The sequence below is a fragment of the Salmo trutta genome, chromosome 33 (genome assembly GCF_901001165.1).
Source record: "Salmo trutta chromosome 33, fSalTru1.1, whole genome shotgun sequence".
Classification (NCBI taxonomy): Eukaryota; Metazoa; Chordata; class Actinopteri; order Salmoniformes; family Salmonidae; genus Salmo; species Salmo trutta.
This window is the reverse complement of record NC_042989.1, coordinates 12,898,572-12,918,167: the sequence shown is the minus strand read 5'-3', so window position 1 is coordinate 12,918,167 and position 19,596 is coordinate 12,898,572. Positions and strand designations below refer to the sequence as shown.

Here is a 19,596-nt window from a genome sequence, read left to right as displayed (position 1 = left end):
AGGCTGTTATAGCAGCAAAGGGGGGACCAACTCCATATTTATGCCCATGATTTTGGAATAAGATGTTTGATGAGCAGCTGTCCACATACATTTGGTCATGTGGTGTATGATTTTCAGAAAAAGAGGAAATGGCATGATGACATAGGAGCCTCATCTTTCTCACCCTCGTATTTGTCAGGGAGTTAAGGACTGCGTCCCAAATGACACTGCCTTCGCTATATAGTACACCATTTTTTTTTTACCAGAGCCCAATTGGCCCTGGTCAAAAGTAGTGCTCTATAAGGGGAATAGGGTGCCACTTGGGACGCAAAAACGATGTCTGCCTTCATTGCACAAAAAACAAAACCAGGCTCATTGGTATGCTGAGAAATATCAGTAATACCTGTGATGTTGTTGAGTATGATAATCCCAGTCTTTACTCATGGTAATCTCTCAGTCTGTGGTTATGGCAGCAAAAAGCCCAGTCTACACACACACCATGGATCTCCTGGGCCAACACAGAGAGCAGACACACACATAGACAGGACCCAGACCTCCAATGATAAAAACACCATCCACCAGCCATAACAAAACTGAACCAGCCAGACAGGACACAACAACTACACAAAGCCACAGTTAGTTACATGGTAAAGTCAGTGACAGAAAACACCACAGCTAAACAGTGACAGGCTATATGACAGGCAGGCCTTAAAACAGAACACATCACAACAACAGCTCCTCTATGTACTAAAGTTATACTCCATAGATCTTCACGGTGGAGAGGGAACCTGTGCTTTTCAAAGGGAGAGCCACCACAGCACAGCAGCAGTAGACTGAAGGTACACCTGCCACAACAAAACAACAAGGGCCATCGTCCCCGTTGCTAGGACTGTTGGTTGCCATAACAAGCCTATATTTTGGTGCTTTAATTGGCCATCTGCTGCCAGAGAACTGTAAACACACCGGCAGACACAAAGATACAGCCTGGGTATCCATGGGGGACTGCAGTCCTAGTTCCGCTACATTTGCATTCTGATAGGCCTATTAGAATCCTGTGTTTATTTGTTTGTTTTTTTGAATATCTCAGAAGAGAACCTGTCACAGAAACACATCCGACTAAACAAACAGGACACCTCACTCAAAAAAGAAAAGGATGGAAAAAAGAGGCAGCAAAAGAGCAGATAAATATATGACAAAATTGTGTGGCGCCAGGGATTTCCGTGTTGTTATTCAAAGTGCAGTACTCTGTAAAATCATTTTAAATATGCTGGGGGAACAACAGAAAAGGATGAATCTGAAAACAAAGCATGGGAACATTACAAAGAAAGAGTGGCATTTGCTCACTGCATAATGACTCAGTGACAGAAATGTAATCAGTTTGGAGGCTGCTTACCACCCTCAAAAACGAAGCTGGGAATTGATCATTTAGCTTGATTTATGTCTGAGTATTTATGAATAACAACGAAGCACAAAACAATTAGCTGAGTTAATTTCTGCTAATTTCTGCTAATAATAAATCCTATAAGCCTGGCAGAGACATATGGGATCTATACATAATATCCAGAAAATCACTACACAAAAGGTGCTGGCCCCACAGGAGAACCCTTTGAAGAAGGGTGCTACCTGGAACCAAAAAGAGTTCTACCTGGAACTAAAAAGGGGGACAACCGAAGAACCCTTTTGGAACCCTTTTTTCTAAGAGTGTATGAAAACTGTACAGTACGAGTCCGATCAGAATTCTAAGTACCCATTCACTTCGATCTATTCAAAGTCATAGCATCTAACAAAGTGTCCATCCAGGTGGTAGCTAACAGTAGACGACATGCACAAATAAGACCGCATGAAAAACACCTTGTGTACGTGTGGCTTGATACCTGAGACATGACCATGCATGCACTACTCTCCCCGGTCTTTTGAACAGCGTCATGCAAGCGAGAGAGAATGAGGTGTTGTGTCGGGATGTGTTCCCCTCTGGGAATAATGTTCCACCATTCATTTGAAAAGGTATCATCAGCAAAACAGCATTGATGATGGCTCACTGACACGTCACCTTGGCATACCAAGTGTTTTCATTAATTTCTAGGCACATTTTAACATAGCATATAGGCCATTTAGCGACGTTCAATAGTGATTGTATATATTTCCACATGGGTGGCCCCAGCAAGAATGGAATCCATGACTCTGGCGTTGCCAGCACCATGCTCTACCAACTGAGCCATACAGGACCAAGAAGACCACCATTAATATTTAATTGTAAACATTCATTGATATGCATCATACCTTCAATCTTCCTCAGAGCGGTTTGGCATGCGTCCTGGCTGGGGAACTCAAAGGGGTTGTTGCAGGTCCGTATGCTGTCACACTCACACTTCCCATCAATGATGTTGCAGCCCGTGATCAGGTTCTCGTTGCACGGCTCAAATCCCAACAACTGGTCGTCGTCCCAGTTTTCGTCTGATCAGGAAGAAAGGTACATTGAGGGCAATGTCAACGTAAAATGACATCAAATCAAGGACATCAACTTTTTGTTTTATTATCTATGTTTGCCAGCATACAGTATACTGTACATAATCCATGATCAAGTAAACAATATAACATTTCATAAATGTCTCAATTCAAGATTTGTTTTCATGATGCCTCCAACAATCATAACTGAACATTGTTACCAGTACTCACACTATACCCCAAGAATGTACTGCAAATAAGAAACTATAAAGGTCAGTTACTGTATTTTGTCAACTCCTCAGCTGAAATATTGATCATTATGGTGTATGACAGTGGAAACATCGCAAATGGCACCCTACCCTTACAGATGTAGGATCTTAATTTGATCACCCTGTTGCAGGAGAACTTTCCTGCAATTTAAAACATTTAAGACTTGCAGTGTATTTGAGGTATAAAAAGGCATCTGAAGTTTGTAATTTCCACTTTGAAATTTCAGACATTATTTTCCCTAATGAACAATGTATCAACCCCCTTAATTAGAATCCACATAATAATTCACAATCCCTGCTGCTGCAGGATTATTTTCCTGCTGTAGCAAACTGGCTCAAATGAAGATCCTACATCTGTATACAGTGCACTACATTTGACTTGAGTCATTTGAGTCATAACGGCCCTGGTCAAAAGTAGCGCACTATATACAGTACCAGTCAAAAGTTTGGACACACCTACTCATTCCAGGGGTTTTCTTTATTTTTACTATTTTCTACAATGTAGAATAATAGTGAAGACATCAAAACTATGAAATAACACATATGGAATCTTGTAGTAACCAAAAAAGTGTTAAACAAATCAAAATCTATATTATATTTGAGATTCTTCAAAATAGCCACCCTTTGCCTTGATGACAGCTTTGCACACTCTTGGCATTCTCTCTCTCTCTCACCAGCTTCATGAGGTAGTCACCTGGAATGCAATTGTTAAAAGTTAATTGTGGAATTTCTTTCCTTCTTAATGCGTTTGACCCAATCAGTTGTGTTGTGACAAGGTAGGGGTGGTATACAGAAGATAGCCCTATTTGGTAAAAGACCAAGTCCATATTATTGCAAGAACAGCTCAAATAAGTAAAGAGAAATGACAGTCCATCATTACTTTAAGACATGAAGGTCAGTCAATACAGAACATTTTCAAGAACTTTGAATGTTTCTTCAAGCGCAGTCACAAAAACCATCAAGCGCTATGATGAAACTGGCTCACATGAGGACCGCCACAGGAAAGGAAGACGCAGAGTTACCTCTGCTGCAGAGGATAAGTTCATTAGAGTTACCAGCCTCAGAAATTGCAGCCCAAATAAATACTTCACAGAGTTCAAGTAACAAGACACATCTCAACAACAACTGTTCAGAGGAGACTGCGTGAATCAGGCCTTCATGGTCGAATTGCTGGAAAGAAACCACTAGTAAAGGACACCAATAAGAAGAAAAGACTTGCTTGGGCCAAGAAACACGACCAATGGAATCTGTCCTTTGGTCTGATGGGTCCAAATTTGAGATTTTTGGTTCCAACCCCCGTGTCTTTGTGAGACGGACAGTAGGTGAACGGATGATCTCCGCATGTGTGGTTCCCACCATGAAGCATGGAGGAGGAGGTGTGTTGGTGTTGGGGTGCTTTGCTGTTGACACTGTCAGTGATTTATTTAGAATTCAAGGCACACTTAACCAGCATGGCGTTTCACAGCATACTGCAGCGATATGCCATCCCATCTGGTTTGCGCTTAGTGGGACTATCATTTGTTTTTCAACAGGACAATGACCCAACACACCTCCAGGCAAAGGGTGGCTACTTTGAAGAATCTAAAATCTAAAATATATTTTGATTTGTTTAACACTTTTTTGGTTACAACATGATGTGGTATTTCATAGTTTGACATCTTCACTATTATTCTACAATGTAGAAAATAGTCAAAATAAATAAAAACCCTTGAATGAGGACAGTACTGTTTGAAGCTAGCTAGCTCACCACATTATGAAGTAATATTTGCAGTGCAAACATGCAGTACATTTGAGATAGGGCAGTGCTTTTTCTCCAGCTCCCTTCTTATTAGTGTGTGTGTGTGTGTGTGTGTGTGTGTGTGTGTGTGTGTGTGTGTGTACACCCATCAGGAACCAAATAGATTAGAGTGTTTTGGACTTTTGTGAAGTGTTGGCATGTGTTGGCATACAGTATGTTTTTCACGTCCATCTTTGGGCATAAAAGTGACATTGAGAGTGTGTGGGGAAATTTTTGAGTGTGTGTGTATACAGTCGTGGCCAAAAGTTTTGAGAATGACACAAATATTAATTTTCAGAAAGTCTGCTGCCTCAGTTTGTATTATGGCAATTTGCATATACTCCAGAATGTTATGAAGAGTGATCAGATGAATTGCAATTAATTGCAAAGTCCCTCTTTGCCATTCAAATGAACTGAATCCCCAAAAAACATTTCTACTGCATTTCAGCCCTGCCACAAAAGGTCCAGCTGACATCATGTCAGTGATTCTCTCGTTAACACAGGTGTGAGTGTTGACGAGGACAAGGCTGGAGATCACTCTGTCATGCTGATTGAGTTCGAATAACAGACTGGAAGCTTTAAAAGGAGGGTGGTGCTTGGAATCATTGTTCTTCCTCTGTCAACCATGGTTACCTGCAAGGAAACACATGCTGTCATCATTGCTTTGCACAAAAAGGGCTTCACAGGCAAGGATATTGCTGCCAGTAAGATTGCACCTAAATCAACCATTTATCGGATCATCAAGAACTTCAAGGAGAGCGGTTCAATTGTAGTGAAGAAGGCTTCAGGGCGCCGAAGAAAGTCCAGCAAGCGCCTAGACCATCTCCTAAAGTTGATTCAGCTGCGGGATCGGGGCACCACCAGTACAGAGCTTGCTCAGGAATGGCAGCAGGCAGGTGGGAGTGCATCTGCATGCACAGTGAGGCGAAGACTTTTGGAGGATGGCCTGGTGTCAAGAAGGGCAGCAAAGAAGCCACTTCTCTCCAGAAAAAACATCAGGGACAGACTGATATTCTGCAAAAGGTACAGGGATTGGACTGCTGAAGACGGGGGTAAAGTCATTTTCTCTGATGAATCCCCTTTCCGATTGTTTGGGGCATCTGGAAAAAAGCTTGTCCGGAGAAGACAAGGTGAGCGCTACCATCAGTCCTGTGTCATGCCAACAGTAAAGCATCTTGAGACCATTCATGTGTGGGGTTACTTCTCAGCCAAGGGAGTGGGTTCACTCACAATTTTGCCTAAGGACACAGCCATGAATAAAGAATGGTACCAACACATCCTCCGAGAGCAACTTCTCCCAACCATCCAGGAACAGTTTGGTGACGAGCAATGCCTTTTCCAGCATGATGGAGCACCTTGCCATAAGGCAAAAGTGATAACTAAGTGGCTCGGGGAACAAAACATCAATAGTTTGGGTCCATGGCCAGGAAACTCTTCAGACCTTAATCCCATTGAGAACTTGTGGTCAATCCTCAAAAGGCAGGTACGCAAACAAAAACCCACAAATTCTGACAAACTCCAAGCATTGATTGTGCAAGAATGGGCTGCCATCAGTCAGGATGTGGCCCAGAAGTTAATTGACAGCATGCCAGGGCGGATTGCAGAGGTCTTGAAAAAGAAGGGTCAACACTGCAAACATTGACTCTTTGCATCAACTTCATGTAATTGTCAATAAAAGCCTTTGACACTTATGAAATGCTTGTAATTATACTTCAGTATTCCATAGTAACATCTGACAAAAATATCTAAAGACACTGAAGCAGCAAACTTTGTGGAAATGAATATTTGTGTCATTCTCAAAACTTTTGGCCACGACTGTAGACAGACAGATACAGTAAAGTATGTGTATATTATTGTCGATAACTATGTGTCGGCTTTGCTGTGCCTTGCTTGACAATGTGATGTATAGGAAGCCCACTTCATCAAGTGCTTGTACAGCATGAGAACTTCAAGGCCACTGACTATAGTTATTGAAAAGAGCTCTGTGTTGTCTGTGAAATATATATGGTTCAAGGTCTGAGAACACAATGTACATGTGACTCATCACTATCTAAACATCTAGCACTAAAAATACAGCAGGAAGTACATTCCTTCATCACAACACTGCATGTGTACATAAAATATTTGGCCATGGATGCACAGGCGAGAATCAAAGAAAGGATTTGGTACTTTTGCCTTATGTCTGTTATCATGATATATACTACTGTATTCTTTTTTAAATGGAAGATGTAGAATCATAACTTCTCTTCCAAAATTCTGTAATAATTCATGAGGGCATTGCCTAACTCAAACATTCTTGGAAACCTATTGACATCAGTGCATGATTTATGTGGAAATTTGAGTTATGAAGCATTGCACACATTCTGTATCTCAAATTAGAATTTGGCCTCATGAGAGTTGTACAAGTTGGCTGAAACACCAAACCCAACACCAAAGCAATGCTAAAAGAAAACTGTTGAAGTTACAGCCCCATAGCATCTGAAATCCCTGTGATTTTGTATGAGGATAGCTCTGGTTCCCTGTGGTGGCACCTGATAGTTATTTTAGCAGGGGGCCCTGCCTGCATATAGGAGGAGGCAGCATTAGCTGGCATTGAAGGTACCTACACTGAACAAAAATATAAACTCAACATGCAACAATTTCAAAGATTGTACTGAGTTACAGTTCACATAAGGAAGTCAGTCAATTGAAATACATTCATTAGGCCCTAATCTATGGATTTCACATGACTGGGAATACAGATATGCATATGTTGGTCACAGATACCTTAAAAAAAATCATCTGAAAATCAGTCAGTATCTGGTGTGACTACCACTTGCCTCATGCAGCGCGACACATTTCCTTCACATAGAGTTAATAAGGCTGTTGATTGTGGCCTGTGGAATGTTGTCCCACTCCTCTTCAATGGCTGTGCAAAGTTGCTGGATATTGGCAGGAACTGGAACACACTGTCGACACGTCGATCCAGAGCATCCCAAACATGCTCAATGGGTGACATGTCTGGTAAGTATATAGGCCATGTAAGAACTGTACAATCTAAACCACTGTGAAATATATTTTCCATAACCAAAAATATTGTTGTTTCAGCTGTTTGAAACTGGTGTACAAAACCGAAAGTAAAACATGTAAAAACAAAACTGAAGAACGGGAATCACAGAGATCTAACGCTTCTTAGACTTGCTTTCAAGTAGAATGATAGATCTATAACTCACATTTCTAGGTGAAAGTTACATATTGCCACATTAATCAGCTTCTTGATATGCCACACCTGTCAGGTGGCTAGATTATTTTGGCAATGGAGAAACGCTCACTAACAGGGATGTAAACAAATTTGCGCAAAACATTTTATAGAAATAAGCTTGTTGTGCATATGGCTAATTTCTGGGATGTTTTATTTCAGCTCATGAAACTTGGGACCAACACTACATGTTGTGTTGATATTTTTGTTCAGTGTATTAATTTCTCAAGAGGAAAGACATTTCAAACGCTTAAAGGCCCAATGCAGCCATCTTTATCTCAATTTCAAATCATTTCTGGGTAAAAAGTACCTTACTGTAATTGTTTTCAAATAAATTGTAAAAAATAAACAAAAATAGCTTCTTAGCAATGAGCAATTTCTCAAGCAAGAGTTTTGTTAGGACTGGTTCAGAGTGGTCTAAGTGGAAAACTAGCTCTTATTAGCAAAGAGGTTAAGAACTCTCTTTCTAATTGGTCTATCAACTAATTTACTGCCTGGTGATTTCACCAGGTAGGCCAAAACTCCATCCCACCTTATCAGGCTAAAATTGCAGGTGGTCTTTTCAAACAGCTCTTACACTAAAAGGGCATTACCATAATTTTTACAATTTCACAGTATTATTCCAACCTCATTGTGTGGAAATATATATAAAACACAGGAAAATCACATTTTTGACTGCACTGGGCAACACTTTTAAATGTACAGTATGTTGAGTAGGAGAGGGGAATTAAATAACTGTCTTTGTGAGACAAAATGATGCAACATTAAAGCAAAAATAAAAATGTTTTTTTGCCTTTAGGAAAATAATATGTAATTTTCATGGATTTAGCTACAGAAGCTGCTGTGCTCTTCCTGTCCTGAGGCTTTGTGTGTGATTCGCTCGCTTAGGTTTCTAACCTAACTTTTATATCTTCTTTAGTCCTGCCAGACAACCCTAACCCTTTCATCTCTACTTCTGGCCCTAAACGATATCCACTATCCAGGCTTGGAAGTTATATGGCAGTCTGTCCCTTGAGGACAGACTGCCAGTTGATGGCAGACCTGGGTTCAAATACTATTTGAAATTGTTCCAATACTTTTAGCATTTGCTCTAGTGTGCCTGGAGTGCCAGGTGGTTGCCATTTTGTGACTATTCTATTTGTTCCATTTATGCCAGGCAATCTCAATAAAACCCAGATAAAGTATTTGAAATTATTTTTAATAGTATTTGAACCCAAGTCTGTTCGAGGGACTTCAGGGACAAAGAGGAGGAACGTGATAAGGAGGAGGCAGTGGAGGAAAAGGTACAAATTTCCGCTTGTCTTCACTCACTACAGACAATAATCTGTGTTTTCAACAAATTGAATCCAGCCTTTACTGGCCCTATTTGTGGGAGCATCAGAAATACACTGGGGCACAAAATCAACCTTGGCGGCAGTCACATCCATCTTTGGGCAAAGGTGTTAAAGGGTTGTCTCCCCATTGAGTGTCGGGATCTTATTTGAGCTGGTGAGCATGTCATGGCCTGTGGCGTCACTCAATTAAATGTCTTCATTTCTCTCTAAGTGTTATCGCACAGTGTTATTCCCAAAATCACATTATAGTGATTGGAAAGTGGAAACAATATTTTATTGCATTGAAATCTACTCATAAATCAGTCAAGTGAATGACTGGAGGGTGTAAGAGAAAAGGAGGCATCTGGGATTGATTTAGGTTGGGTGGTTCACGTCCCCTCTGCGCCTACAGATGTAGGATCTTAATTTGATCACCCTGTTGCAGGAGAACTTTTCTGCAATGCAGGAAATTAAATGCTTGTAGTGTATTTGAGGTTTAAAAAGGCTTCTGAAGTTTGTAATTTCCACTTTGAAATATCAGACTTAACGTTCCCTTACAAAAATGTCCATTAATTATAATCCACATAATAATTCACATTTCCTGTTGCTGCAGGATTATCAATCTGAGATGGTGGAGTATTTGAGAGTGGTTTAATTTCCACAGCCCCATCCCTCATCTTACCAAACAAAGTAGCAGGGTCAGGCTATTAAAATGACAGATTGTGCCTTTGAGTTTTAGATGGATTTTTAGATGGATGAATGTCATTGCCAGTGGTTGAAAGACAGAACATTTGAGACATATAGAAAAGAGAAAAGCAGTTTAGTTCCACTATCAGTAGATGCCTGCAAATGTGAAGTGACACCTATGTTCTGAGCACAACACTAATGAGGAGACTCATTGTTACAGTACATGCTCCAGGTGCACTCTGGGAACAGTAGTGTTTATCATGTGCTAATGATGTTTGACAAATAACCCTGATGGAAATCTTTATCACTGAAAATACTGAAATGTCAGTTTCAGTAATGGTGGTTATTGTCTCCCCTTTTTTAATAGTTATTGGTAGCACTATGGTGTACCATTTATGTGAAGTGCACCTTTAAACACGGTCAGAAAGTCCCAAGTGGATGCCTGTCTAACAGGAAGCCCTTGAGAATGGACCTCCGTGGAACTGCAGCTCATCTCATTCTGTAAATATCCAGCAGCAGAAACATCACTAAGTAAGAATGGAAACTATGCACGTCACCTTAGACGAGGGTGTGAGCTAAGCAAAAATATTATTATGATTCTTCCTCCCCAGCCCTCATGCTACTGTATAGCATGCATGTAGCTTGTATAGATAAGCTAGAGGGGAATGCTGAACAGCAACAGAACACACCAAAAATAAAGAACATTCTATCCTCTTGTTAGAATCTCTGTTGTATGGACTTCCTGTTTTTTTTTGTCACTCAGAATTATGTAATGTTGTTTTTAACGCACTAAATTATTTGGCATAAGTCTGACAAGCAGGCAGCTTCACTAACGTTCAGATCTGCTTCTTCGAGCCAAGCGAAAACTTTCCATGCGTGAACTGTAAAAACAAGAGGAAGAGGATGTGTCCTAGTTCCTCTAAAGTTTTTAACCTTCTTCTTGACAGAAGACAGAAGGCATTTCTATGTAGAAAGAATCCAATTTCATTTGGCCATATTACCGTTTGAAAAACAAGGGAGCCAGCCAGAGCCAGCCATATTGCACGGCACACATTGAGTATTTGTTTTTCTAGCATTGTAACACGGCTCTGGTCTTATCTCAGTGACATTTAATTTCACATCAACATTTGATCAACACCGCTGTTGGGCATCAATGGAGGGACTTTAATTTAGATTTGAAAAGCACTGATGCAATGAATCTTGTTTTGACCGCAGTCTAATTTTGATTAATAATCTTCAGATGAGTTCATAACCAAGATCAACTAGTAATTTTGCCATACAGCCTCATTCGGTTATGATCATTACTTAACCATTCCTATAATTGCACTCATTGTCATCTGGTGAATTTTGACTATTACTCCTTGACAGCATGAACATTAATAAAATGACCACCAAGAGCCACTCAAACAATGTGACAATGGTGTACTGTGACACCATGGTGTGCGAGGAAGTCCATGCCTGGGATTCATGGCGTACTTTTTAAGAACAGTGTCACTTCAAAGTCATTCACAGCTATAGCTTTGCCATTTGGGGTCAGATGATGGCTTCGTGTTGAGTGACAGACACCTCAAGAAGACCCTATTGTGTAAGCCCACTGAGGGTAGGGGTAGGTGGTGCTAGCAACGCCAGGGTCGTTGGTTCGATTCCCACTGGGGACACATACACTAAAATGTTATGCACTCATTATATTTCTTTGTATAAAAGTGTTTTCTAAATAGTATATTATGTTAGCATTACACAATTTGTAGCCTTTTATTTGCATAATGCCCCCTGGTAGACCTGGGAGCTATTCCTATGAGACAGACCATTCAGACTCTAAACAACTAGTGCACGTAATCAATTACTTCCAATATGGTTAACATAAAGGATAAGGTAGAACCTATTGTTTACCTCAATTTCCCCTATAATCGGCCCAAGTGAATCGGAAGCGCCCCTTCCTTCCTCCTCTTGTTCCTCTAAACATTCTGTGAATGATGTATAAAGTAATTCATTGAGACATACATACATACATACATACATACATACATACATACATACATACATACATACATACATACATACATACATACATACATACATACATACATACATACATACATACATACATACATATGCATGAGCGATTATTATTCCATCTACATACTTCAAAAACCTTGTAAACGACTGACTACAAACACTTGTGTCTGGTAGTGTGATACTGTTCAAAATCAGATAATAATTATCACCGCAGTTGTTTATCTCTCACATGGCTGTCAAACTATAAGACAGCAAAATGATGTAGAAATAGAAATGAAAGATTGGATGTCAGACAGTCAGTGTGTTGTAAAGGATGAGAGCCTTGAGGCGGTATTTGGCCTGAAACTTGGAGCTGCCTGCCTGCCTGAGCGGTAATGTAACTTCTGTGTCAGAGAGCTAATGTCCCCTGAAACCCAGACCATCCAACAGCACTAACTGGGGAACTGGAACAGAGAAAATACACAGCATCCACAGCAGGGCCATCATCCCCACTGGGACGACCCTGAAGCCCCAGAGCCTTCAGTCTCCTGGTGCTCTTTGTTCCACCTTATCCCATTAGCCAGGCACCGTTCTGAGGATCTGATGGAGGTGAGCTTGGGGTAAGCCACTTATACCCAGTGTGATTGTCCGAAGTGAGAGTGATCAGTGAGAATTCCTGGCTCTGGCTGATATGACCTGTTGGTTTTGAAATGTGATCGGATTCGTTTGAACACCTGCCCGGCACTGCCTGGATATAAGTTTAGGGGCTAAAAGGCATTCATTTCATCTGACCCTTTGTGTAAAGGGAGAAGCTCTCCGACGGTAACAGTATCTGACTGAAGTGCCTCGGAGGTATGGCGGAGCAGAGCTCCTTTTGCTACACCAACAAAGGCCCGCACTCTGCCTGCGTCATTGTGACACTCATCATCATTCATCATGAGTCATTACAGCCAACATTAGCTGTCATGAGGCATGACCCATTGTGTGCTCTGCCTCTGTGACACTATGAACAGGCATGTCAGCCAATGGTGACTACTAGGGCTCTGATGAGCCAATATAGGGTCTACGGGGGACCGCTAAGGGAACAGTAGGGTTTCGAGGTGGGGGTGACCATAGCTCTAATATGTTGGGGAAAGGCCCTGTGGGGAACATCTAAGGTTGGAGGTGGGGAGTGTGCGGGTGGGGCGAAGGTCATGCTCTGTAGTGGTGGTGTAACTGGCGTTCCGTGCTTTGATCTGGTTCAACTCTCCAGGAGACCTTTGCTGCTTTTTGTTCCACAGGCCTTGCATTAGACATTACCCGCCTGAGAGACTACTTACTGGCCAAACATTTCAGACTCTCATCAACATGTTTTCATTAATGGCCACCCCTGTTGAAACCCGACTCCTTGTGTGTCTCTCTGTGGCGTCCTCTAAGGCTCTGTTTGTGTCTACAGTAAGGCTGCATATAGGGCTAAATAATGTCAGGGGTTGTCTATCTCCATGCAGATATTGTCATATATTGGAAAAGCTTTCATATCTTTGAGCAGTAGGCTATGAATCTCATTTGATTAATTTGGTTCAATTCAGTCTGAGTAGCCCTTTACACTAACAACCTGTATACGGGTTGAAAATGGCAGATTTTGTCACTGATAAGCACCTAAATTGGAATGTAGTGGCTGTACAGTTACATGCTATACGTGACGTTAGACCTCATGGTTTCCGCTTCACAGCTTTGTATGGGATTCAAATGACAGACGCTCAACGCGTGAGCACCAAGCGCAACATGCCCTCATCCCTCCTTCTAATTGGGCTATTTTTGCAAATGCTTTGTTGTCTGAAAGAGGGGAATGCTATAAATCAAGACGACTCGATGTGTTCTGAAAGATGAGACGCTGATGTCATACATGCAAACCACAAACCTGGTCCAAATGTGTACTTCACATTTCCATATTATAAAACTCATGTAATTTACAGTGTCAACGTTTATGATCACTATGTTTGATGTACAGTTACAAGAATGACATAGCTTCCTACCCTGGGTTGATCTGAACAAAAAAAGCCTCTTTGTCGTATTGTGAAGAAAATTTGCAATGGAACACGCAGCTGAATGCCCTCAGGAATCCATACTTAGCTTACCAAAATTACTATCTGTTTCTCTGAAGTGACTTACCGTAAGATCATATTTTATAACTTAGCTAGTCATGTTGGCAGTAAAAGCTTTAAAATTATGCCCACCTGACCCAGATTGCGATTAAAGAGGATTCTCCGGTACTATTGCATACTTTTTAGCCAGTAGATCTGAAAGTAGTGCTCACGAGCCAAAAGTGGTCCTCGAAAATTGCGTACTAGGTCACATATGTACAGATATGTGCACCACGTCATTGCTCTCTTTATTTCTGCTGCGTGTTTGCTAGCTGTCACTCAAATGACAAGGGGCTGAAACTCGAATTGCTAGGGGGCTGGCCCACATGGGGAAAATGTAGGGGAAAATGGCGCCGCACAGGTTCCAGAAAACAGTCGCTTTCAAACTAGGGATTTAGTGGCTAGTTGAGGTAAGATAGTAATTATGCCTAAAGATTACACATGTATGAACTACAAAATGACACATCCAGCACAAAAGCGGGAGGTTTAGAAAATACTTACTAGTCGACAAAGTTCCTGAGGATGTCTTTAATAATGGACCGTTTTTAGATTGAGTAAACAAAAACAGTAATTGTGTGATGGTGGGGATGTAGGGCTGTGTTCCAAACGAACAAATACAAGTGTGCTTGCTTCAGTTCCTTAAAATCCTCTTAAGGATTAGCCCCTTTTTTTCAATTTTCGCCTAAAGTGACATACCCAAATCTAATTGCCTGTAGCTCAGGCCCTGAAGCAAGGATATGCATATTCTTGGTACCATTTGAAAGGAAACACTTTGAGGTTTATGGAAATGTGAAAGGAATGTAGTAGAATATAACATAATAGATCTGGTAAAAGACAATACAAAGACAAAAAAAACATTATTTTGTATTTTTTTGTACCATCATCTTTGAAATGCAAGAGAAAGGCCATAATTTATTATTCCAGCCCAGGTGGAAATTAGATGTTGGCCACTAGATGGCATCAGTGTGTGTGCAACGTTTTAGACTGATCTAATTAACCATTGCATTTCTGTTCAAAATGTTGTATCAAGACTGCCCAAATGTACCTAATTTATGCTTGTGCTTAGGAACTAAAAGCAGAGCTGCGAAGTCTGTTGGCGCCATCTTTGAAAACAATGAAAAGAAATGTCTTCGAAAATAGAGGCCAGTTGGGAGGAGGCAAGATCAGGTGGGACCATTCTAGCCAATGAGAGGGCAAATACGCATGTGAACAACAGACACAACGTAATAATTCATAAAAACTAAAATTACCTTTTTGGTTTTTATTAAAGGTTAGGCATAATGTCAGTAGTGTGGTTAAGGTTAGGTTTAAAATCATATTTTAAGGAGATAAATTGTAGAAATAGGAGGGGTTTATTACTTTGTGGCTATGGTAACTCGTGACGACCAGATACAACTTCAATATAAAGTGTTTTTTTCTCAAAGTTGCCGGGATGTTTTGTGTCCTACTTATATCAGTACACTCGTAACAACCTAATCATTGCGAAACTTCTATTCGATCAAATAAGTCACACATAGCAAATTATCCATTCAATTAGATTTTTACCAAATTTGACACTCTCTCATTGACCTCCACACAAAACCTCCTTGCCAAAAAAACACCACCTGCTGGAGAAGACAGATTTTGGGCCCAGTTATTCCTCTCGCTTTGCAGAATCCTATTTTCTCTGCCTCAGCTGAGCGGCTTCCACAGGCAGGAGCACAACTGACCGCTCGGCCTGCCCGCCTGGATAGAATTTCACCCCCGCCTAGGCTTCACTGAAAATGAATGGGTAACCCCGTCCACGGCACAGTCTGTCAGCGCCTTTAGAATGAGACATACTGTAACAGATATCACATGGACTTTAAAAGCATTCATTATATTAATCCGTTTTCCTCTCCACTGGGATTCTATCAGTGGAGACTGCTGAGGGGAGGACGGCCCATAATAATGGCTGGAATGGAGACAATGGAATGCTATTAAACACATGTAAACCACGTTTTTGATGTGGTTGATACCACTCCATTGACTCCATTCCAGACATTATTATGAGCCCTCCTTCCCTCAGCAGCCTCCAATGGATTCAATGGCTTCGGTTCAAACTCATAAAAGACACACCCTCGTCCACTTACCCTCCTTATGCCCTTGGGGGAATCCCCATCACCATCTTGGAGGGCGGTTCAAATGATTAGCCAAGCAAGGTAAGCCCCTCAGCCCTCGTTTCAGTCAAATTTGCGAGTGTACAATTATGTTCACTTCGGGCCTGAAACTCCACAAAATTCAATCGCGATGATTGTTCATCCGCTGAGAAAAGTCAGCCAAAACTTAAAAACAACATCAATGGAGAAGTCAACATAAGTGAAACAACATAAGTGAAAACGAATGCAAATAAGTTACAAATTGTGCTACTAATGCACATGACGGCACAAACATGTCTCGTAAAAAGACGTGGAAATTGTAGAAATAAAAAAATGTCCATAGGAAGTTCCAGCTAGGCAGGCTAACGTTAGTTAGCTAATTAATTTGCTAGCTATCATACAGTAGGCGTATATTAATAATTATATAGTTAATATAAGTAGACATGCAATCATAATTGGCTGTAGTGCATATAAAGCACCCACAAGCTACCGGTGGCTGAAAACACAATCATCGCAGGATGAACGAGTGACAAATTTCCGGGCATGGGCGGTCCATTTAAAAATCATTCTTTCCTTCCTCGCCCCTTGCCCTGCAAGTGTATACTCGTCAAACATCATGATACGTCATCAGAAGTGGCCACTTAATTTGAGGGCCGAGGGGATAGGGTGTGTCTTTTAATTGTTTGGACTGCAGCCTATAAAGGTGGAAGGGACTGGGGATTGAAGCTTGAAGAAAATACAAAAATATTATTGATCTAGACTGCAAATTGACCACAAGAAGCCTAAACAGATGCAGTATAATGTTTGCATAAAACATAATGATTTCAAACCTTGCTTACATTTGTACACAGATTTCTTAAATACAAATCACTTGGAGCTAATTTCCTACTGTTTTTACAGTCTTTTACGTCCAACAATGAAACAAAAAAAGTATTTTATTTCAAACTTGGGGTCTAAATAAAACCACCGACGGGCCAAATTCGGCCCGAGGGCCGTCAGTTGGGTAACCCTGACGTTGGCATTTTACCACGAATTCCAACATGGCCACAAAGGATAATAGCACAGAGTTTCGAAACCGAGGCGCAACATCGCGAGATTTCCGGGAAAGCTTGTGAAACAGACCAAACAGACCAGGCCGGGGATTGGGGTTTGAGATGTCAATAAGAGACGTGAAAAATGATTCCTTAGTTGTACATTTTCACGAAATCCAAAGCACAGCCTACATTCCAGTCAATGTCTTAAGTAGGTGAACATTGTATTACTCCAACCTCGTAAAAGTGACAAACTGTTAGGTTTTCATTTTCGTCTAAAACTACTTTATATCGAAGGAGTTACTTTGATTTGACGGCCTGCACAAGCGCAGTTAGGCGCGAGACAAACGTTATAAGCGATGACGTTTTTCTGCGCATGAGTTTAGCTTGCCAACATCGCCATGACATTGCCTACAAGTGTGATCGGGATTTCTATTGGATAATCAGTTTATTCCTATCTTCATACTGTACTGCATTTGATAATAGGCGACACCTGTGATTCCAGGTATTAGCAGACAGTGCATGTCCTATTCGTTCGGGGCGATGTAAAATAAACGGTGCTGACGCGTAAATTGAGTTGCATAGCAGACATTCCATTGAAAAACCAACAAGCCTCAGCGGAAAGAGGGGCTGGCACTGCGTCCAAAAACAGCACGAAACCCGTTAGCATTACCCCAAAGAAATGGAAAACCGACATCCTGCAAACACATTAACCAGCTCGCTTGCTCAATCAGGCTCTTATTCCAAACCCCACCAGACCAGCAGCATGGACAGACATGTTTATGCAGCTACAAGTTATGTAGCTCCACTTTTGACTGTAGAAATGAAAACAGCTTGAAAAGCCACAGTCACTTTTGAAATAGGAATAACTTCCTAGTATGTAGGCTACAGCTACACAATAATAATCTATTCATCATTATTATTAGCCAGTCTAACATTATTAGGCCTATTGTATAATAGGTTAACTAGCAGCCTAATAGAGCAAACATTGCCCATTGCTATTATTTTCAACTCATTTGAATGCCTTCTATCTGATGCACTGTAGACTAGACTATACATGTGATTTTGATATGATAGCCATGCATAGCCAAAGTGGAACATCTTTGTACAATGGACATGTGTTTTGTTTGAACTTTTATGCAGAGCATAAGCCCTATTCGTTATGGTGAAACAGTGTAAATAGAATACAAACCTTCACAGACTCCGACTTCATACTGCGTGATGGATCCACCGTTCAGCGGTGGTCTGATCACGCACCGGAGCCCCCGGTCACAAGTCCCGTACAGACCGTAGACACCACCGCAGCTCTCGTTTTTCTGTTTGGCGCAGACGGAGCAGCAGCCGCAGATACCGAGCACCACGGCGCCAGAGCAATGCTTTGGCTCCTCGCATTTAGATTCATCACACGGCAGACATAAAAGAGCCCGGTTGCTCTTCCAAATCATGGATATTAAAATGCATCTCGTTATAAAGTACATCCTGGCAGAGGCCATGGGAGAAAAATAATAATATATATCCACAACCCGCCCGCGGACCCCCAAATCACCAGTCCGGCGAGGTAGAAAATACCAGCTAAGCTATGCAATGCGAAGAACACTACACAGTTCTTCTAAAAGGCTCAAAGTTCCGCTAAACAGTCTAGATTTATGCTGTATGTTGTTATATGTTCCGATAGATAAACTTTTGTCCTGGTTCTTGTAAACCAGAAAGAAAACGATCCGTTAAAATGCGCTTGAAACGGCAATTACCCCACACTGTACATAGAGTGCATGGTTTCTGTGTTCCGCGCTGTAGTCGTGAGTTTCAGTTTGTTTTAGAAATTGAAACTTTCTTCACTGTTCTTATGTCTCATTGCCTGAGTCACTCCGTCTCGCTCTCAGAAAGCAAGGGAATTCTGTAACTGCAACAGAACGGCTCTATAATATATGTTCCCTCTCGTAGAAGCGCAATCCTCTGGTCGCCTTTCTATCCGAGATTCGCTTTACTAGCCTAATTGAAATAAACTGTTTCTTGCTATCGCATATTCAGTGTGTGTGTGTGTGTGTCGCTCTCTCTCTCATGTTTATCATCATCCAGTGCAACTCTCCGCCTGCTGCTGCGCCCCCTGTTCAATCAGACCCTCACCGTGACCTCATAACGGAACCACTCCCATCGTGCATTACTTTGCTCCATTGGATCGTTCATTCCAGATATGGAACGCAGAGCAAATGTTGGCACACAAAGCGCGCAGAGGGTCGTCACTAGTTACCACAGCCACAAACCACGCCCATTTTTACAATTTATCTTCTAAAAATCTGTCTTTAAACCTAACACTAACCTTATACACTGATCCAAAACACACTGCTAACTGTATGCCTAACCCTAACCATAAATGTATACCAAAACACACATTTCTGTTTTTATGAATTACTACGATATAGTCTAGTACATTTAGACTTTGTGGCTTTGGTAACTAGTGACAACCCTCGCAGAGAGAGTCAGTGATACGCGGGCTGGGAATGTAGTTTAGATGCAGGGCAGGTGTAGAATGTAGTCCCCGCATGGCCTCGGAAACACTGCAGTTTACACTGTTAATCTGTCTTGCTTAGCGTGGGAAGAGAAGATGTTGGACCAGGAGAGACA

General features: G+C 41.3%; 1 protein-coding gene across 2 annotated transcripts in view; it reads right to left on the bottom strand.

Annotated features, from left to right (window-relative positions):
* The window catches only part of crim1 (cysteine rich transmembrane BMP regulator 1 (chordin-like)), a 116,763-nt gene extending 97,571 nt beyond the window's left edge, over positions 1 to 19,192 (bottom strand). The window contains exons 1-2 of one of the 2 annotated variants that reach the window (XM_029729836.1): positions 18,167 to 19,192; positions 2,260 to 2,433 (exon numbers count right to left, since the gene is read on the bottom strand). In XM_029729836.1, coding sequence (XP_029585696.1) covers positions 2,260 to 2,433; positions 18,167 to 18,467 — 475 coding nt within the window. In that variant the 5' untranslated portion in view covers positions 18,468 to 19,192. The remainder of the gene's footprint in view (positions 1 to 2,259; positions 2,434 to 18,166) is intronic. The other variant, XM_029729835.1, reaches the window with a different exon arrangement.
* Between the last annotated feature and the right edge of the window lie 404 nt (positions 19,193 to 19,596).